This window comes from Hippopotamus amphibius, chromosome 10, assembly GCF_030028045.1.
Source record: "Hippopotamus amphibius kiboko isolate mHipAmp2 chromosome 10, mHipAmp2.hap2, whole genome shotgun sequence".
Lineage (NCBI taxonomy): Eukaryota > Metazoa > Chordata > Mammalia > Artiodactyla > Hippopotamidae > Hippopotamus > Hippopotamus amphibius.
Window position 1 is genome coordinate 105,155,949 of NC_080195.1, and position 22,608 is coordinate 105,178,556.

The 22,608-nt window shown below is 45.2% G+C and overlaps 1 protein-coding gene across 2 annotated transcripts in view; it reads right to left on the minus strand.

Annotated features, from left to right (window-relative positions):
• Nucleotides 1-18,242, minus strand: part of URB1 (URB1 ribosome biogenesis homolog) — a 66,338-nt gene extending 48,096 nt beyond the window's left edge. The window contains exons 1-8 of one of the 2 annotated variants that reach the window (XM_057697199.1): nucleotides 18,004-18,242; nucleotides 15,119-15,258; nucleotides 14,262-14,413; nucleotides 13,230-13,362; nucleotides 8,362-8,458; nucleotides 6,003-6,088; nucleotides 4,356-4,481; nucleotides 2,121-2,245 (exon numbers count right to left, since the gene is read on the minus strand). In XM_057697199.1, the coding sequence (XP_057553182.1) occupies nucleotides 2,121-2,245; nucleotides 4,356-4,481; nucleotides 6,003-6,088; nucleotides 8,362-8,458; nucleotides 13,230-13,362; nucleotides 14,262-14,413; nucleotides 15,119-15,258; nucleotides 18,004-18,145 (1,001 nt within the window). In that variant the 5' untranslated portion in view covers nucleotides 18,146-18,242. Of the gene's footprint in view, nucleotides 1-2,120; nucleotides 2,246-4,355; nucleotides 4,482-6,002; nucleotides 6,089-8,361; nucleotides 8,459-13,229; nucleotides 13,363-14,261; nucleotides 14,428-15,118; nucleotides 15,259-18,003 lie in introns of those variants that run through there. The other variant, XM_057697198.1, reaches the window with a different exon arrangement.
• Between the last annotated feature and the right edge of the window lie 4,366 nt (nucleotides 18,243-22,608).

Genomic DNA, 22,608 nt, shown 5'->3' on the forward strand with positions numbered 1-22,608 from the left:
GTTAAATTTGCAAAGAGTGCCAAAAATACTATAGACAGACACAATTTTAATCAACGATGTGATAAAATAAAAAGCATTTATATTTGCAGAGTTTGCAACACGTGCCAGGCACTGCTCTAGGCAGTTACCACCTGCTACCTCTCTCTGAGGTGGGCACTAATTGTATTTCCTTTTTACAGATGAGGCAATATTGGCAGAAAGGAGTAGAAACCTGCTGAGGTCTCAGAGCCACTCCAGAAACTATTCTCTTAACCTCCAGAGCAGGGCTCAGCAAGCTCTGGCCCACCACTTGTCTTTGTCAATAAAGCTTTATTGGAACACAGTTACATCCATTTGTTTACTTATGTCATGGCTGCTTGGGTACCACAATGGCACAGCTGAGCAGCCACAGGAGGGACCGTAAGGTTCACCAACCCTAAAATACTTACTATCTGGACCTTTAGAGAAAAAGTTTGCCAACTCTTGCCTATACTATAATGTCTCACTTTCAACGTCTACTACGTGCCACGCACTGTCCTAGGTTCTGGGGATTCAAAATAGACTAGCCTCTGTTCTCACTGATTCTTGCCTATCGGGTAATGAACAAGCAAATAAACAAACATGCAGGATGGTGATAAGTCACCATCAGAAGCAAAGGCCAAGCAAAAGGACAGTGACAGTGGAAGGACTATCAGAATAGGGCTGCCAGGCAAGGCCCCTCTGACGTGGTGACATCTGCACGGAAATCTGCAGGAAACGAGGGAGCTTTACGACCACAGGGAAACCAGGCATTTCCATTTTCTCAAAGCTTCCCATTAACACCCCACAAACAAAACTCCCTTCCTCTCTCCTGAGCACAAACATAGGTCTTTGGCCCATGGCTGAAAAATTTTACATAAACCACAGCTTATTTAAACACACCCACAACCACAAGTTGATTCAATAGGCTCATTAAGTGTTCATCTATTTTATGGGTCTCCATAATAGGGGAAAAAAAGCATTTTAAGCATGCTGTTATATGATGTTAGGCTATAAAAGTCTGCTATTACATTTCAGCAAGAAAACAAGCTTACTCTCACTGATGAGAGAAAAGCTACCATATAACCAAAACGAAATTAAAAGAAAAAGGAATGACATGGCAAATTCATAATAATCACAGAATCAAAACAATTCAAAGCCATAATCAGGGAGAAAAATTCCCACAGAATAAAGACCATTATGAGGGATCAGTCATTTCCTGACTGGTGGAAACCAAATGAAAACATCTCTATCCTTATAACAAAAAGTCAAGTGGGTAAAACTAAGGGTCATTCTCAATGACCAGAAAATATGTCCAATATTTTTATTGTCAAATGGGAGAAACGCAGGTTGATGAATAATATATCTAACGGTACGCTGTTTTGGTTTAAAAATTAATAACGTGGATATGTATTATAGGTCTATGACTCTAAAGATAAAGTCCAAAAGAACATAATCTAAACCATTAGCTGTGGACTTTATGCTTCCTTAGTGATGAAATGTTCTTATAATGTTATTATGTTTCCTTACTGTGAAATGTGAAATAAAATGTAAAAACAAAAACTTTGAGATCCTAACTCACTAGCAGCCATCTCTGAGGAGAGGAGGGCTGTGCAGCTGTCATGAGCGTGGGCTGGGAACCAGATCTCCCAGGTTCCAGGCTGAGCTCTGCCACTTGCAGGGTGAGTGACCTGACCTCTGTGGGCCCATTTTCCTCATCTGCAAAACTGGGGTAACAATGGTACCCACTGAGGACTGTGGTGAGGCCCAAGAGAGGGCCCCCCACCCTGTCCCCATCTCTGGGAAGGAGGTTGGAACAGACTTAGGCTCGAATCCCGCTGGCGCACTGTTCCCAAGTGAATGCACACAGCACCTTCCTGGTGAGACACCGCACACTGTGTGCCCGGGTCAGCTGCTACCCTGAGACTCTGAACCAGGGCACACAACAAACAGGAGCCCTCTGCGTCCTATTCTGAGTTCATCCCTAAAATTAGTCAGATAATGTCTAAATGCTAGTTCTAACCCACTACAGTTTCATTATCTAACAGATTTCCACTGGAAGTCAGGGACGTGATGACCTTTGAGAACTCACACTCAGGATTCACACAGGCATTATGCTTTACCTGCCGAAGGTACCAAGAGACGCGTCGTAAAAATTAATGCCATGCTTGAGCGAACAGCAGAGATCCATTAGGAAGTTATGAACGAGCTCCCTCACCATGGTTTTCCCCGTGTCTTCGGCAGACGCCTATGAGGGTTTCAAAGAAATTCAGTGAAAATCCCAGGTTCATAAGCCTTAGGAACAACTACAGGGTAAAAACTGGACAGTATCACGTGCCTAACGGCAACTTAGAAAACATTTTAAATTGAACATCTGGTATATTCCAAAAACAACCTCCCCCCCAAGAAAAAAAACAGAAACACCAATCAAAATTTAAAAATACCCTTATATGTGGAATCTAAACAAAATTAATTTTTTAAAAGTCTTTATTGAATTTGTTACAATATTGCTTCTGTTTTATGTTTTGGTTTTTTGGCCTCGAGGCAGGTGGGATCCTAGCTCCCTGACCAGGGATTGAACCCACACCCTCTGCATTGGAAGGCAAAGTCTTAAGCACTGGACAGCCAGGGAAGTCCCAATAATTTTTTAAAAAAGCTCACAGATACAGAGAGCAGACTGGTGGCTCCCAGAGGTGAGGGCCAAGGGGGTGGGAAAAATGGATCAACTGTGGTCTTTTGTTTGTTTTTTAGTTAAATAAGTTGAATTTAAAATTTTCTTTTTAAAGTTGAACAAACAGGGAGTTGCTGGAACAACAAGAAACTACAGAGAACATGAGATTCTATGTCATTTGCTATTGTTCCCAAGCACTTCACAATAATTCTTACAGCAGCCCTGTGAGTCTGGCAGGGCAGCCATGATTACACCCATTTCACGAATGAACAAACTGTGGATGAGACAGCTGAAGTCATTACTGAATTAGGAGTACAGAGCACATCAGTATTAAGGCCCCTAGTATTAAAGATTCTCTGTTTACAGCATATGCTTTACATAGAAAATTTTCTCTAAGCTTTTTCTTGCTTTTGCACTGTGATACTGGGACAGAAGAAATAAATATTTGGTCATGGTCCCCAGTTCCTGGCACAGAGCTCCTAACTTTCTGAGTGATGGGATGAGAGGAACGTCTCACATGGAGCTCCTAAATCCCTGAGAATTTCCTAGGTGACAGGAGCAGCTTTCATTCTAATGAGGCAACTCTTAATGGGCCCCAGGAGAGCTTCAGGATGGGGTGTGGACACCAGAGTGTAACCAGTAATGAGAACATCACTTAAATCTCTGATTCCAAACATCCTCATGTATAAAATAGAACAATTAAAAAATATATATTTGGGAATTCCCTGGCAGTCCAGCGGTTAGGACTCAGCACTTTCACTGCCGTGGGCCCAGGCTCAACACCTGGTTGGGGAACTAAGATCCCAGGCAAGCCACGTGGCACGGCCAAAAAACAAAAATAAAACTCTTGAGAGGGGCAAGTTTAAACTTATATTTTAAAACAAGCTTATGAATGACTTAATTTCTCCTGCTCTTTTGAATAAAATTCTACATTTGGGAGTATTTTCATTAAGCCCCTGGGGCTTCCTGGTCATAGAACGTACAAAACATATTCAAAACAAGAGGACACGGGCAAGTTGTGAAGATAAAAGGAAGTAAAATAGTGGGCTCGAGAGGTAAGTTATCATAGAGTTAACAGGAACTCTGAGCCTTCACGACTCTGGTCAAGTTCATGTTCAGAAACACCCTGAGGAAAATCAAAATGAGGAGAATTAAAAGGTACACTGTCCTTGGGTCCCTGTGATAGTGACTGTTCTTATTTAGCCCTTGTTACAAAGCAAAATACATGTCAGTAGGTGAGGAAATTGAGGTTTCCTAGATACTTAGGATCCTGAATTAGAAGCAACAGGCCTTGAAACTCCAACTGCTGGAAAAGTGTGAAAAGAATGGACAGGAGAGGAGAGGTAACTGAGGCGGGAGAGGGAGCAGGGATCAACCCTGTAAGTCTATCGCGCAAGCTGCAGGGAAAATTAAGATGCCATGCACCTAAAGGAATAATGGTTTTCTCATTAAAAAAAAAAGTTTAATATCATGACACCTCAGAGATTAGAAAAAATCTTACTGTAAAAAAATAAAATTAAAAAACTCATATTGCATCTAAGTTGGGAATTAACATAACCACCAGAAGAAACAGATCGAATAGGGGAGCTTTTTTGAAGGCAGGCGCTATGTATAGGATCTTCAGTCTCCCGGCTCTGGGCATCACTCGCTAACAGTGAGGCCAAGCGAAACCCAAAGACAAATGTACCTTGACATTCTCCAGGCTCACGTCGACAATCCCCTTCCAGCTGTACAGGGACGCTATGTGGTTCAGCACTTGCCCAGTAAAGAAACGCACCTTCTGGGTTTTTGTGATATTTTTATTGTGAACTACCTGAAAACAATAAAACAAATGAATTTCAAGGAATTTGATTTTTAAAATATTGTTTATTGGATTTCATCATTATAAAAATAATGCACGCCTGTGGCAAGATATTTAGCCAGAAAAAGAAAAAAACGTAAAGAGAAAACAAAATTCACCAATATTGCCACCATCCTAGGACACCAACAGCTCACATTTTAGTATATTTCCTTCCAGCCTCTCCCCTCCTCTCCCCAACACACACAAAATATACATGTGTATGTATTAGGTTTTTATTGGGATCTTTTTTAACCTCTTTGAGATTATACATAGTTTTGTGCCTGCTTTTACTTATGTGGCATGAGCTGTCTCCACATGATTAAAAATTCCTTTAGAACATCCTTTTGGAGGGCTGAACACCATTCTATCCTATGAGTGACCATATTTATTTAACCATTCCCAGGGTGTGTACAATTAGGTTGTTTCCAAATACTGGTTATGATTAGCATCCTTGTACAAAGCCTGCACTGCATCCCTGACTATGGACTTGGAGTTGTGGCATAAGTTCTCAGCTCCATCCAAACCTACCCCCCATATCTCTGAGGGTTTATGTATTTCAAATTCATTCTCCGGGTGATTCTGAGGCAACCCCCAACCTCCACCCCAGGTGTACAAACACTTTTGAGACCTCTGACACATACTGCCAGACCGGCTATCTTCCAGAGGGGTTAACACTTCCTCCAGGAAAGTACCTGACTCAAAGCAGCTTTGCTGGCACTGAATATTACTATTTTGAAAAGTCAATGCCAGTGTGGTAGGTGAAAAGACCTGTGTCTCATTAATTGCACTGCTTTAAATCAGGGCTTTTCAACCTCAGCACTACTGACATTTGGAGCCAATAACTGCTGTGAGGGGCTGTCTTGTGCACTGTAGGATGTTCAGCAGCGTCCCTGGTCTCACCAGATGCCGCTGCATTTCGCCAGTTATGACAGCCAAAAATTGCCACATGTCCTGTGGAGGGCAGAATTTCGCCCAGTTAAGAAGCACTATATACTATGCTAATTAGCCGTCTTTATGTGAGCTGCAAAAGTTCACGGCCTTTTGACGACTTTTTATGTTGAGAGGGTCATAGAGTTTTCCTAACTGATCACTTTAGGAGTTTCTGTATCAAAGACAGTGATCTTTTCAACACGTTTTAAAATTTCTGTAAGATGCTTGTAAAAGGCAGAATATGCAAGATGACACAAAATAACATTTTGTAGGTGTGTAAATGAAGAAGAGTTGTGATTTACAGCTCACAGTTACTCCAGGGGCAGGGGGCGGGGAGCAGCTTTTCTCCTGTTGTGATAAAATGGCAGCCTCATCTGAACTGAAGTGGAGGCTTCAGTGCCTGTAACCTTCAGGACTGGCTCATTACCACCGAGTTTCTGCTTAAGAAACAGTTTCCCATTCAACCTATACAACATCCCATATAACCTATGATGTTATAGCTCTAAAGTCCTGTAAAACACTGGAGCAAATAAGTGATAGGAACATTGATCACCAAATACGCACCTTTGTTTTCAGTGTGGATAACAAAATATTGATGGTAGAGATCCTATCTTCCTTGATGCCTGAGCTAAAAATGCAAGGAATAAATTCTGAAAGTAAAAGTTTCAAAGCATTAAACTCAAAAATACTTTGAATGAGAACAGATGAAATAACATTACTTCTTAAAATGGTACAGCAAACCATGTCATTTACTTGCCTTTTTTTTGTTTTTTAAATTTTGTCTTTTTTAATTACATAAGTTCACAGTAGGAAAAACTATTTTTGTGACATAGGAAATCAATATCTAAAAGCAAAACAATGACTGAACCATTAAAGTACAATAGTCCCTTTGGTTCTATTTTACTTTCCTTTTCTCATATTAACTTCAGCAAAGTTAATTTAATACTGACGGTCTGAAAGAGAATGTATGGTATGATTACAGCTTTCCAAAGTTTCTCTCTTTGCTTAGACTTGCTCAGAGATTTTTTTTTTCCTTTTTGGCTGCGTTGGGTCTCCACTGCTGCGCATGGGCTTTCTCTAGCTGTGGTGAGCAGGGGCTACTCTTCATTGTGGTGCGCAGGCTTCTCATTGCAATGGCTTCTCTTGTCATGGAGCATGGGCTCTAGAGCGCAGGCTCAGCAGTTGTGGCACTCGGGCTTAGCTGCTCCACAGTGTGTGGGATCTTCCCGGACCCGGGATTGAACCTGTGTCCCCTATATTGGCAGGCGGATTCTTAACCACTGTGCCACTAGGGAAGTCCCTCAGAGATGTATTTAAAATGACGGTCATCACTTTATTGATTGGTGGTAGAATTTGGACTGATTTATTTGTTTGCTTTCTCTGTATACTTTTGGATCCCCAAGGACTCAGCGTCCACAGCCTGAAGCTGTACCATTACTAACATACTGGTGACACTGGTAAAAAGCAGCAAAGCAATTCCAATTTCTCTTGCTCCATACATGCTTAATGGGCACACATAATTTCTACAAAAGCAAGCTCATTATTCTTACAAAAAAAAAATCAGAAAATACCAGACAGACATTTAAAATCAACCATAACAACACTATCCAAAAGTTAACACGGCTAATGTCTGGGTTACCAGTTAACTGTTAACATTCTGACATATCCATATTCTGTTAAATTCAACTTTTAGTAAAATGAGATCATACTATACCAGTTTTATGACTGAGTTTACACCCAATCCTATATCCTTAAAAAAAATCTGTTATCAATAAGCACATTTCTACATCATTTTTAATAGCTGCATTCCTCCTATGACCAGCCCTCAATATGCTCAATCGCTTGTTGGTGGGTAGTTAGGAGGAGTCCAATTTTCAGCTAATATGAAGAAATGTCCCCCAACAAAACCTCTACTCACATCCTTAATTATTTCCTTAGGATAAATGACCAGACATGGAATGGCTGGACCAGCCCAGCTGCCCTGCAGAAACTTTAACAGAGGTGCATCCCTTTAGCAGTGTAGATGGATAATCCCTAATCAGTGTCCTTTATTTAATACATGGCCAGATGCCAAGAAGACCTAGAGGATTCTGAAGAAACGCCCAGCCCTGGCAGCAGAGGGCATCCTACACAAGCCTGGCAAAGAGCAGGACCTGTCCACTGCACCACGCGAAGGAAGCACTGCCTCCAGGGGGCTGTTACACAGACCAGGCTGACAACATACAGGGACCAGCACCCGCACCTGCTCATAAATGGCCTTGGCAGCTCATTCTGGAGGGGTCTCAGGTCTCTCATGCTGGGGGAGGTGGAGGAAAGGCTGGCGGCCCCACACTGTTCCTCCTCCCACACGTCCCTGGGCCCAGCCGGACATCAGCTCCTTACCTGCAGACAGGGCTTGATCCCAGGGTATTTTACTGGACAACTGCCCTCTCCTCACTGCCATTTGCCATCCTGATAAAACGCAAGTGGCCCAGTAGATGAAACTAGGGCAAGCCTTGCTCTAGAGAGACAGGCACCAGAAGGTGGTCCAGTTGGAATCCTCTGAAGCTCTACTACCAATATTCTGGTAACATTTATTAAAAACACAATTACTAAGAAAAGCCAGGTAGCCTGGGCTATGAATCCACATACTTTCTGGAGCCATAAAGCCTCCTTTGTTTGCATAAGTCTCTGAAGTTTGCATTTCTCCTTTGTTATGCCCGCTCAGATCCAGCTGGTGAAACAAGGACACCTCTGTCCCCACTGACCAACGGTATCACAACCGCACTGACCAAAGCCTTTGCCACACACACACACCATTTACCCTAGAGTATAGGGCAGCTGCAAAGGCTGCAGACTTTCATTAACCTGCAAAATGCTCTGCGGTAGGTTTTTCAAAACAATCACAAGCAGCCTTTGCCCTGAGACAAAGAGGCACACCTACCTTTCAACTCCAGCACTTGTGAGATTGTGCTGTCATCACCAGCGATCAAGAAGGAAAGAGCGAACTGAATGTAGGCCAGCCGGACGTCGTGCACTCCCTGGGGGTGAAGGAGACCACGTGTCACATGCGTATCCACACACGCCCGAGGAAGCAGGAACATGTGGCAGGCACGCCCCTCCCATCCCAGTGTCACAGAGGCCTCCTGGGCTTGTGCCATTAGAGGGTCTAAGTCTAAAAGCACTGGTCATCTCCTTATGGAAACAAAGGGTTTTTTCTTTGCCCTTTCCCCCTCAATCTTCTACTCTACTTCTCCTTCTCTTTCAAGCTCTCTCTAAATACAAAAGTGTAGCTCTCCCCTTCCTAAAAATGTGTAATACATACACATTTTTAGTTCATGGAGCACTCTGGTATAGAGCAGAAGACTCTCAGCCTGTCTAGATAGATACCATCTACTCTTGCGTAATGAAATAATATATCTATGTATTTAAAAATCCAGAGATAATGCAAAGGCTGGTGCTGCTTTTGATGAGACACCAATGAGGTGATGTCTGGTTTTTATTAGATATTATAAATTTACACCAGACACCAACGCACAGATGCTGTCACATTACAAACCCAGCATGGCCTTTCCAGGACTGCAATCTGCACTGTCCCGCAGGCATCAACCATGACCCAGGACAGCATCCTCAGTGAGGGCCCAAAGGCCATGGCCAAGAGCCAACACCTCAGGGGAAGCCACTAGGGCCACCTGGTCAGTAACTTTAAGATAAACCTGTGTCTCACATTCCTTTTTTACATCCAAAGAACCCATGGCATATGGTCTCTCGTCAGTTGAACCAGAACCAGCACATACGCTCAGATCCTCCACTGCTTACACCGAAAACATTTCCCTACTTCAATTATTCTAGAGGTATTTTAATTTGATGACAAGAAGTAAGTGAACATCATGGAAATCACTGCCCTGAATGACTGAAAAGAGTAAGAAGTCTCTGCCTTCCAAGAGTCGCATTCCACTTTATAGTGGCAGCGGAGGTGGACGCAGTAGTGATGACTATGATGGTGATGACGGTGATGATGCTGACAATGGTGATGATGATGGTGATGGTGGTAGTGATGGTGATGATGATGGTGATGACGGTGGTGATGATGGTGGTGGTGATGATGATGGTGATGGTGGTGATGGTAATGGTGGTGGTGATGGTGATGATGGTGGTGATGATGATGGTGATGGTGGTGGTAATGGTGGTGGTGATGGTGATGGTGGTGATGATGGTGATGGTGGTGATGATGGTGATGGTGGTGGTGATGATATCAATAACATTTACTGAGCACTTACTATGTGCCAGACACTATGTCAGATGCTGCACATCTGTTATTTCATTTTCTCCTTATAACGACCTGAGGTACAGTTTCCCCATTTTACAGATGGGGAAACTGAGGTTTTAAAAACCTCACTTAAGGTTATATAACTACTGAGTAAGTACTGGAACTGGGGTGATGAGAAATACCTGTGCAAACACACTGCTTCATGCCCAAATTCACATCTGCCTACAGAGAGGTTCCTTCTTCTCAGGACTCCCATGGCATCTTTATTCCACTTTTTCTCAAGGTGCAAGGACCATACGTGGCACCATGGAGGCCTCTGTGAGTCCTGAGTTAATTCTGTCTCTTTTTTATTGGATATGTTTCTTCCGGAGAAAAGAACGTGCATCCGACCCCTGGGCTGTAACACCTGCAAAGGTAGAGGCCTTGCCCGTTCCTCGTGCTGATGGAGTTTATCTCCATCCACACCACGAAACACACACCAGCAAGACCTTATGAGACCAATGCTGCTTTATTCCAAAGACACTAAGAGCCCCGAACCCTCTCGTTCTGGGGCCTATGATCCCGTGGGCCTCTTCATAACGTGGGGTTTAGGTACAAGGATGGCTAAAGTCTTGAAAGTGAGCTGCATTCCTTAGACTGCGAGCGACGCTCCAGTGCCTTCATTCATCAACTCGATGTTAATCAAACACCAATTACACTCAAGATGCCGTATTCTCAGGCTGAGAGGATGCCAAGGTGACTCAGATATTGCCCCTGTCCTCCGGAAGCTTAAAGTAGCCACTGCTCCCAAACCATCCAGACGCCTCACCGTTCAAACGTGTCACCTAATTCAAGCACAGTTCACTTGTTATCCTGGTCTGCGTACACCTTACATTTCAAAAGAATTCTGGCAAAATGCTAAAACTTGCCTGGTAAAATTAAATTAGGTTTTATCCTTTCGCAGCAAGTGGAAACGGTTCCACAAGTTTTGGGGATTTTTTTGTCCACTGAAGTATTGGGCGTCAGGGCCCTGGAATGTTGGTCCCAACCTGCCATTCTAGGTCTTTCTATCCTGTGTGAACGCAGCAGAGTTGGACTGGATCCTCTCAGGGGTGCTCCAACAATGAACTCTGAACTGAAATGGAAGTTAGTTCTCACCTGCTGGCATCCATCTTGTATACCCCAGAGAACCCCCAAATTTCAGATTCCTGTCGTTGTGGAGGACAAACCCCCCGAGACACAGCCTCTGCCCATCTCCAGCAGCCACTGCCAGGCCTCGGGCACCTGACCAGAGCCCCTCACTGGCCCAGAGCCTCCACCCGCCACCTCCAGCAAACTCCATCAAAGGCAAGAAGGCCGCACGCCTACTCCGCATTCCTACCCTGTGACTTCACAGGTTATTATCCCAGGAAGAAAACATCCTGAACTCTACGGCTTGTTCTGCAAAACACTACCTAAAATAGACCAAAACATATTTGGTAAAACTGTTCTTTGGCACAGGATTTTTAACAAAGCTTTCTTTGGATAAAAAATATTCGTAATCCTCTTTCCTCATGAGGCTTTAATATCTCCCTCCAAAATGCTAAATAAACACTCAAAGAATTTATCTCCTAGCTTCTTCAATAACTAAATGGCATTTAAAAAAAAAAAAAGGAGGTGGGGGGAAAAGCAGAAAACTCAAAGAAACGAAGAGATTTAAGAAAGGTATCAACCAAACACAACGTGCAGCCCTTGTTTAGATCCTGATTTAAACCATGAATTGTAAAAACGTTTTTGAGACAGTTGAGGAAAAGCTGAGACTGAACTGGGCATTAGATGACGCTGAGAAATTATTAATGGTGTTAGGTACGATGATGGCACCATGGTTTTGTTTTCTAAAACGTTGCTTTCTGTTAGAGACACACACTGAAATACTTATGGTGAAATACATGTGAAATGTGCTGTAACAGACTGCCCCAAAACAACCCAGAAGGTGGGAGGGTGACAGTGTCTGAGGCTGGATGACAGGTATATGGGAATTCACTGCGCTGTTCTCTACTTTTGAATGTTCCTGACATTTCCTATATGAAAAAAAAATTTTTTTAATGTCTCAAAACCACTTCCTGCCACGTACAAAGTATTTAAGATACCTGATATAGATGATTAAAGAAAGTAAAAACACTTTCATTTCGACAATAGCTCCCATTTTACAGATCAAGAGAGATGTAAAATAACTTGCGAGGCCCCAAGATGAAGCAGCACGTGTGCCGCCCTGCCCGGACCCAAGCACAGAAGCCCAGCTTGGGTTTTCCCATGCTGTGTCCTGGCGGGTGGCCTGTCCGCTGACATGTACCTTACTTAAAGGGCTGGGCTGGCTGAGGTCAAGATGTAGGGTAGGAAAGGGAAGGGATTCTGATGGGTAATTACTGCCAGGCAGACTGCCAGGGAAGACCAAAGAGCCGTGGTCCCTGCCCTCATGCACAAGCAGCGCGCACATTCTTTTTATTAGGTGCGCATCTAGACACCAGGAGCCGCCACGCACTGCATGCAACCTCTGACACGTTAATCACAGTGTCCGTGAAACACTAAGACCTGGAATGTTTACCTCAGAGAAAATCTTATTCATAATTGCAGTTACCGTGGTTAACCTTCAGCCTATTACCTGGCAATGCAGAAACTCTTAATCCTCAGGAAGAAGTGGAGAATAAGGTCACACCTGGGTGCAGAAGTCACTTATTCTAACGTGGCTCCTCCACGTGGACAACGGGGTGGGCCTCTGTCGCCTGGTCCTGATGCTCAGGAAGGGGGTGTGGAGGACGGAGCCAGGGCGGCCGCGGCACCGGGGCGCCAGTGGGAAGAGCAGTCCCGGCGAACAGGAAGAGGCGCTTGGGCAGCCTGCAGCTGGCACGTGCGTCGGCAGGATGCCCTCGCTCCAGCTTATGAGACCTGAAACTCGTGCCTCTTCCTTAAGAACCTTTCTGAATGCAAGTGAAACTTCTGGAGCTACCAGGAAACTTTTTTAACAGCTCTCCTCAAAACCAACCATTCACACTTCTAGTCTCTTTGGCACAAGCCAGCCCCTACTCATTGTAAGACTTACAATTGGGAGCACAAGAAGCAAGTTAAAAAGCCATAAATGTCCTCTTTGATGATGTCACTGGCTTGGCCTCCCAAGGCTTTTCTACAAAGTGGACAGAACCTGCACAGGAGGACCAGGCCACCACCAGGGTCACAACACGAGGCATGTGGAGACGATTTTCACTGCTCTATGAGGACGCCCAAAAGCTACGACACCCTCACAGGTCAGCAAGGCACTGCGATGCTGAGCCCCCAGAGAAGCTGGCCTCAGACATCCCTGTCATTCAGGCCCCACCAGGCAACCGGACTCCCATCACCAGCCAGGTGTGAGGCCTCCCTTCTTCACAGGCTCCAGCAACCACCGAGGCATACATGTCTCCACACAGAGGCCTCCCGCCCCATCTACATGAGGACTAAGGCCAGACAGAGGAGGACACATGAACCACTGCGGCCCCCCAAAGCGAAAGGAAACACTCAAGGGATGTGAGATGCTCAGCGTTCCTCACCTTGGAATCCCTCTTGGTCACCAGGTTGTACAAGATCTTTTTATTCAGATCAAAATGGCTGCAGACATCCCTGGCGGCCTCGGGACCCTGGGTCACCATGGCAGCCATCATGTTCAGGCAGGCTCGAGCCATCCTGTTCAAGGACAAGAAGGAAACCAGGTGTGTCAGGACAGCAGAAGCACAAAGCCACCTCCCCACAAGCCAGCTGCACATCTGGCCGTGTGGTCTGCTACCCTAGAACCAGAAAACGCAAGAGGAAGACATGCAGACATGCTCTTTCTTTTAAAAAACCATCACAAAATCTTCAAAGAAAGCTAAAAAACTGAGTTTGAGGAGGACTCAAGAACACAAAATGCAAGATAAGAAGATGGCCGTTTCTGTCTCCTGTAAATGGTCATGTAGCTGGACCCACGTCACCCCCACCGCTGCAGGGCACGAGGAAGACTGCTGCACAGTGGGCGTCTCCAAATGTGAGCTCCCAGCTGCCTTTCCACCCTGCAGTCACCCAGAATCCACGGTTACTGAGCACTCACTATGTACCAGGCACCGTTCCGGTGCTGGGAAGACAGCATTTTACAGGACAGTCAGGGCCCCCACATGCATGCACCCTGCATTCTAGTGGAGAGACTGATCTGGGACATTGTGTCACATGTGTAGCTGTGGATGGGATGGTCAGGGAGGGCCTGCCTGAGGTGACACCTCTGCAAAGCCCTGAAGGTGGAGAGGGAGGGAGCCTGTGAGGACCTCGGAGAAGAGCCGTCGGGCAAAAGGACAGGCAGCATAAAGAAGGGCCGGAGTGCCCCCAAGACAGCAGGGAGAGCAGCAGGGCAGGAGCAGGGGGACACGTGGTAGCGAAGGAGTCAGGGACAGTGGGGGCCGGCCAACAGAAGGAGGGGCTGAGCCACAGGCTTGACAGCCTCGGAAACGGCTCCGCTCTATCTGTGAGTGGAGGAAAGGTCAGGTGCATTTGTGGCGAGCTGAACACAGACCAAGCCCAAGGCTAGTCCTTCCACAGAAAGATGGGCAACTTACCTGTAGCCCGAGGCATACAGGGACTCACAGATGAGCTTCATGTGGTTATTCAGTAGCTTTTTCACGATGTTGGTTCCCACCACATGAAAATGGGAAAGGTCGCTAGCTGTCCGCAATAATATGGCCTCGAAAACTTGAAATGTTAAAAGCATCTGCAAAGACAAGACTGAAATGCTTACGAGTCATCGCCATTCCTTTCCTCCTCTCCATGTATCATCCTCGTCTTAGCCACAGTCACCTGCAGGTTTAAAACCTTCAACTTGCAGGATGACACCTGCTCAGATCCCGAGCCAAACACAGGGTCTGCCAGGCCCCAGGCTCTGGAATTTGTCTTGCTCCAATAGTCTAGCTAAATAGAGAACAGCTTGCTTACAATTAAACCAAATGAAATTAAAAGAGAAATTTCTACTAATGACTCAGCCTCACTGCTCTGGGGATATTCAGGTCTACAGCTTTATGGCAATAATCCTGAGATTTCAACAGGTTTATAAATTTTGAACCTCTTTGGAACCAGAAAACAACAGTCAACTCAACATATGTCTGCACCTGTGACACACAGTCTTTACCTATTTCCCTTTTGTTAAAGCAAACCATGGTGAAACTAAGTGCATTTAGATTAAGAATCCATGATCTTTCCTTCTGGTATTATTCACCAATAACAAATTCCCACTAAAATGCTTTCAAAGGTCATAATGCAAAAATGAATGAATCCCTACAGCACAGGCACAGAGCATCATTTTCTGTAGATAGCCAGTAATATCTTAGAAATTTATATCACATTTCTCTTCATCAAGCTTAATACAACAGTAGCAGTCACTTTTTCTTCTCTCCATGAGGCCAAGTAAGAAATAGCATACTTCACTTTCAGGGCGCTTCTCCCCACTCAGGAGCTGGAAAATCTCTACACACTCAACAGAAATCTTTATGTACCCCTCCACGACGTCGTACACATCTTCTCGGGGTAGCTTCTTGGCAGCAGAAACAAATGCTTCCAAGGCTGAAATAAGAGTTATAATCAGATGTGAATAAGGACAGTCTAGAAACAATCTCACCTGCTACTGCAACAGAGGGAGATCTCTGACAGGAACATCCCGGTGATTGGACGTGCCGCTCACCGAGATGGAGAACAATGTAGCAGGGCAGAGACAGGGAGATCAAGAGTTATGACACGGCCTTTTCTCCATCACCAGTAAGTCATGGGCAACATCTTTCCAAGGCGCTGGTTTAGAGCAGAACCCTTCCTGATGCAGGGATCCTCCCTAATGCTGATACTGGTCCACTCCGGAGCACCCTCCGCCTCTTTATCAATCTAACCCTGCTCTCCCCACGACCCCCCACACACCACCATGAAGGGGGTATATGGATAAAAAAATGTGGTATATCTATATCTATATACAGAAATATATACAATGGAACATTATTCAGCCTTTAAAAAAGGAAAGCCAGAAGGAAACTCCACCTTTTGCAACAACATGTATGGACCTTGAGGGCATTAAGTGAAATAAGTCAGACAGGGAAAGACAAATACTGTATGTTCTCACTTATATGTGGAATCTGAAAAAACCACACTCATAGAAACAGCAAGGTTGCCAGGGGCTAGCGGATGGGGGAAATGGTGAGATGTTGGTCAAAGTGTATAAACTCATAGTTATAAGATGCGTTAAGTCCCACGGAATCTAATGTACAGTATTATGACTGTAGCCAACAATACATATCTTTGAAGTAATCATATACTTCAAAGTTATTAAGAGAGCAGATCTTAAATGCTATCACCACAAAACAGTGGTAATTATATGAGGGGATGGAAGCGTTAACTAACCTTACTCTGGTAATCACTTCACGCTATACATGTGTATTGAATCACCACATTGTACACCTGAAACTTACATATGCTATATATGAATAATATCTCAATAAAGCTGGAAAAACAAAACAAAACAGGAAAAAACCTTCCCTAACGCCTGGATGAAAACAAACCCCCCTAACATTGATCAAATCCGCTTCCCCAATCATCCAGCGAGGTGACCCTACCACAGGAAGTTATAAGAACACATCAAAAAGGAGGCAGAATCCAAGACAGAGACCAGATTCAAACACAAATCCAACAGAGCCTCACACAAGGGACTCACACTGTCACCCACTGCCTTCAGCCCCTCCCCGCCTCCCAACTCCTTCACCTACACCCACTGCCTGTCAGCCCTGGTTTTCTTCTGAAACCAGTTCAAATGCAACACCTGGAAGTACAGAGCTCTGGGCAAAACCATGAACATGCCTAAGACTACAGTCTTTCAAATAATTAAAGATGCTCTTTCTTCCACCAGAAGTGTTCCTGTCCTTGTTCTTTCGAGGACTTGTGCTGGATCAGTCTGTGGTTTTATGGACTGATATTTGACTATTCATAAGCTCCACGATGCCAGGGCCCATCTGATTCTTACCCACCATTTTATCTCTACCCTAGCAAATAACAGCCCCTTGTAAATAGTGAACAAATGAATGAATGAAATGTATAATCCTGTGCTACAGCATGTATCATCTCCCTAGCACTGGCTAGTAGTTGCAGGTATCAAACGTTTGAAAACAAAATCTCTGGGGACTTCCCTGGTGGCACAGTGGTTAAGAATCTGCCTGCCTACCTGGTGTACCCCCAAAAAAATTTAAAAAAATTTAAAAAAATAAATAAATAAAACTGTTACTTAATTTATACATAAAAAAAAAAAGAATCTGCCTGCCAATGCAGGGAACATGGGTTCGACCCCAGGCCTGGGAAGATCCCACATGCGGCAGAGCAGCTAAGCCCGTGCGCCACAGCTACTGAGCCTGCGCTCTAGAGCCCTCCAGCCACAACCACTGAGCCCGTGTGCCACAGCTACTGAAGCCCGTGAGCCCAGAGCCCGTGCTCCACAAGAGAAGTCACTGCAATGAGAAGCCCATGCACTGCAACGAAGAGTAGCCCACACTCACCACAACTAGAGAAAGCCTGTGCGCAGCAAAGACCCCACGCAGCCAATAAATAAATAAATAAAAACAAAATCTGTGGAAGACAAACTGGAAACTGAGGCTATTCTGGCCATTAACGTCATAACTTTTCACTTGAGATAAACACTGTCACCGTTTCATTACGACACACAGCCAGTGCTTCCACATACTAGCATATTCAATTGTGTTTTGTCCTCGTAACCTAATGGATTACAAGGAGTTGTGATTTCACTTTTCAAAACAGGAAATTATAGAATCTGCTTCATATCAGTCACTAGTCTAATCCCCGTCAACGGACGAGTCCTGTGGTGGCTTCGCGTGATAGCTTATTACTTGCTATCGGGTCAGTGTGTGTTGGAGGATCAAAGCTACTAAAACAGAGCTGCCAGCCACGGTAGCAGCAAACCGGTTCACTGAACAGCCCCGAGCTGACTCACAGTCAGGACTCGATAAGTATTTATTGTGTGAGTGAGTAGCACACTTATTCACTTTCCTAACAACTGCGATAAAGGCTTTCAGAGCTTGCTGAGGGATGCTGCCCGGGCAAGGGAAGCACACAGTCGCAGGGAACTGTCACCCTCAAGTCAGTCTGGGCCCTGGACACCCAGGCACCCGGGTCTCGGTTTCGCGACTCCCGATGCGGAGGCTGGGCTCTGATCCTCACTGCAGAAAGGAGCAGCTGTGTGTGCACACGCAGGCCTCGCCACATCGAGGCCGGGAGGCCGCCTCGCACGCCCGCGCTCTCCTCCCCGAGCCCCACACTCACCCGGCCCCGTGCCCTGCGGGTCCCTCAGCTGAGTTTTGAAGCGCACGCCCGTCAGCTCTTCGGTGCGGGCCCGCTTGGCTGCGCCCGCGGGGGGAGCCGCGCCGTCCTGGCCGCCCCGGGTCTTCCTCTTGGGGACCCCCATGGCCGAGAGGGCGGGGGCGCGCCGGGATCCACGCCCCGAGGGACCCGGAGAGAGGACACTCGCGGAAAACTGACGCGCGGCTGCGGCCGACACGTGGGTTAAAGGGGCGGGGCTGGCGGAAGAGGCTGGGCCTCCGGAGGGAGGCCGGCGGAAGGGGCGGGGCCTGTGATGAGGGCGGTCCGGCGGGAAGCGGGTAGTGCTGGTGCGGGGACCCGGAGTCCTGGGTTCCCTCTCGGTGCTGAGGTCCCAGCTGGCTCGCTGACGGCCCGCGGCGAGCCGACCCTCCACGACACCCCCACTCGGCCGCGGCTGGGAGAGGCCCATCCGCGGCCTTCTCGAGGGTTCTTGGCAGGAAGAACCCCCAAATCCTCCACTCCCGGAGGTCGCGAGCCCAGACCCGTGGTAGCAGCCCTGTCAGATCAGTTCTTGACCTGAGGCTCTGACGGTGACTGTTGAACTAGATGAACAAGCAGCGGGATTCGATGCCTATTCGAAGCCCTGCGGGTTGGCCGGCAGGGTGGATGCCCCTGGCTAAATGCCAGGCGGGCCTCTGCGGGGAGGTCCTTGGTCAGGCACCCGGTCGGAAGTCGTGCGGACGCCCCTAACCCTGACCCCTAGCTTATCTCACATCTCGGACCAAGCCTGGCTTGTCTGGTGGGATGTGGCCCCAGACTGACCTCCACTTCCCCAGACGAATGGGAGGAAGGGCACCCTTTTGGCCGGGCGGGGTGGGAGGAGAGGATCAAATGAAGTAACGTCTGTGAAAACCCTTCGTGGACAGCACAGCGGCCTCCACATCTAAGCCCCCGGCATTAAAATGGAGACAGCAGAGCCAGCTGTCCTAAGCGGAGAAAATGATGCAACGCATGAAAAAGTGCTTTGACGGAAAAAAAAAGTACTGTGTGTTTTGTAAAATGTTATTAATTGACTTGAGAGCCACATTAAATGTTCTGAAATAAAATGGAGGCATAAATAAATAAGTAAAAACAGGCTGCTGCATTTTTTAATATAACTTCATCAATACTTGGTTATGTGTTCAAATAAATCATCAACCAGGTCATTAGATGAGTAATTTGGTGATTCCTGGAATTGTCTGTCAGCTTGTCCTCCAGTCTGAGGAAATACTCTCCTGTGTCCTGTAAGCAGATCCGAGGTGGGCATCTGAGGATGTGGGGGTTTTGTGGCCTGTTGGAGTTTCAGAGTCTCTAATAGAAAAAGTCTGTGGGGTTGACCCTGAGCCTGTCACCTGACAAGACTGTTGTGCCTGTGGAAATGCCTACCTTGTAGGCAGCTCAGAGGGAGTGGCCTGAGTAGATCTGAGTTCTTGCAGCAGTATTACAAGACAGGGATATGCCCACAATTTAGGCTGGAAAGGGCAATACTCTTGTTAGTAAAGACAGACTTAGTTCTGACTAATTGTCCACACTGGTTCTTTTCTGTGGTTAATTGCCAACCACCAAGTTTGTTTTCAACCAGGGTGGACCTGACCAAAGAGACAACAGGAAGAGGTATGAAACAGTCAAAACTATTCAGTTTCTGCCTTTGTGGCCTTGGGCAAATTATCATCTCTCTTTACAAAGAGAGAGTGGGAGAACTTGCCAGTACTACCCAGCTGATAAGTGGTGGACCCCTCACCCAGTGTATCCTAACCCCAATTTAAAAACAAAGAAACAGAAGTTGTCAGTGCTCATCCCAGCCTTAGCCAGAGACCTACCAAATGAGGTATGGCTCAGAAGAAAAACGGATGCTTCCGACTAAGTGAGCCTGGTGCAGTGAATCATTGGTACCAGGTCACTAATGAAACTTGTTCAGGTATGAGGCTCACCAATCAGCCTCTGGCTAGTGACACCCTTTCTATGTGACAAACCTGCATGGAGAGAAAGGGATTTTTTTGCCCCAAGAACATTCTAGTCTATTGAAAATAAGCATTACTGTTCCTAGGACAGTCTAAGCTGGTATCCACTCAGGGGCTTTGCATTTGCTGTCCCCTCCCTCTGAAACTCTGCCCAGACCTCACATGGCTCATACTCTCACTTCGTGTGGCCTCTCCCTGTCCATCTCTCACTCCCTATCTTCTTACCCTCCTGTTTTCCTTTGTCACCTTCATCACCTACTGGTAATATTAGATATTCATTTGTTTGTCAAACCCCTTTACTAAAATGTGCACTCTATAATGGCACAAAACAAAGTACACTGCTTCATACTCACTGCCTAGAACAGGGCTTGGCACCTCATAGGGCTCAATAAATATTTGTCGATTAGATAGATATCTATGTAAATGAATACAGAGACCTGGGTATTGAGCTTGGTTAATGTCAAATTATCCTAAAAGACAGGTTGAATAGGTATGCTGTCAAAAAGCCTCAGGATGCAGGTTTTTGAATCTACAAGCTTATGAACTGGCCTCTGAACTATGGTGAATTAGCCAAGGGAAAAGTCCAGCCTCTAATAGCCAACCAATTCATCTCCACTGGCCATACTTCTCATTCACATCTGTTAAGTGAGTGTGTTTATTTATTCCCATTTCAATCTTACAAGGTTAAGTTCAAGTTCTGGAAAGGGGTAAAAAGAGAAGCTCAATCAAAGACTATATCAAGTTCATATTAAATCATGTTTAGACTTCCCTGGCGGTCTAGTGGTTAAGAACTCACGCTTCCATTGCAGGGGGTGGGAAAGTGGCGGGGGGGGGGGGTATGGGTTCCATCCCTGGTAGGGGAACTAATATCCCACATGCCAAAAAAAAAAAAAATAAGAAAGCATGTTTATCACGGACCCTCAGGGTGTGAGAAGGATACATTGCTGAACACAAGATAAAGTTATCTTGACAGTTTACCCTACGTTATTTCATCTGGTTAAAAGCTTGTTAATGCAATCACATTACAGAGAGGAGAGGTATGGAATTCCTTTCTCTATTCTGATACAAAGTTTAGTCTCTTTAGTGATAAATGTTTTAGTATGGTGCTAACCTAAGATCAATGCTATTCCATATCTGTTTGTTTTTCAGTGAGATGAATGAAGCATTCTTTCAAAGACAGTCCCTTGAACTCCATTGAAAGACACAGTGTCCATAGGTTAGAAAAGATAAGTAAATCTACAGCAATATTTGCTATGTGCATTGCATTATACAACTAGCCATAATAGACTCAAAAAAGTATTACACAGTAGACTTACACTCAAGACTTATAGTATCATTGATAATATGACACACATGATAAGTTCAATCACAATAAAGATTTTACCAAGAACCCAAGATAATATGAGATGCTACAAGGCCATATAATAATTATCAAATGAATTATTCGAGCAATAGATATATCACATTAGTATGATCCAGGTTAGGTTGTTGTGAGTTTCTTTGTGAAATGATAGTAAAAACAGAAAAGAAAACAAAAGCATCATATTTGTCTTTTTTTCTTTTCTGAGACAAAATTGTAGAAGAGCAGAAAATGTTCCCCTCTTGTCCAATATGGAATAAACTAGCCCTAAGCGTGAGGCCAGTTGATAAAAATCGTGACATAGATGATGTTTGTTTTCTTAAACTTTCCCAACTCCACTCTCTGCTCACCATCCCCTCACACACATGCACACACCACACCCTCTCGCTGCCCCCATCTTCCCAAAGCCCCAACTGTTGCAGCTTTCCCAGAACTCGGATCCCTGCAAAAATGCTTCCTCCAGAATTATTCTTTTTTCTGCTTCCCTCCCTATGCTAAGTTCCCCTTCTTCCCCACCCTTCCTCCCTCACCTGTCTCCTTACAAGAGTTGTTTTTAGCTAGCCATCAGAAAATAGAGAAATTTGGTAAATTTACCATAAGGTATTGGAGAATAATATCATCTTGCAGCCAACTCATGAATATCCTTACATTTGAAAAGAGGACATTTGGCGATCACAACTCCCCCAATGAATTTCTAGTAGTTGCGTTTTAGTGGCTGTGACATTGAACAGGTGCTGGGGTGGGGGTACAAACAGGCAGGTCATGGACCGGGAGAGCTTCTGAACATTCTGCATGAATCTGCCTGTGAATTCCAGCCATTATCCCTTATTTTATAGTTGGGGGGGGGGGGTGTCGGTATGCCCTTGTTTAAAAATGTACTTTCAAATCCATTCGAGAGGTATGCACTGATCCTACTAGGACAATTCCCGTAAGAGCCATATCCTCAATAAAAATGTATTGAGTTGATGACCAGGGTCTCAGATCACACTACTCAAAAATACTAGGTTATTGAGTTAATGGCCCTAATCTTTGAACCATGAAATGTAGCAGAATCCATACCCAATTTAGAGATTAAAATATCAATGATAAATTTCAAAGTTATTGTGAAAACTAGTCTAACATCTTAGTCATTGGACAGAAATATGAGAAAATATAGAAATTTTGAATAATAATGTGTTCAAATTAATAGATGGTACAAGAACTTTATACACACAAGCAGCATTCATGTTCTTAAGTAACATGGAACAG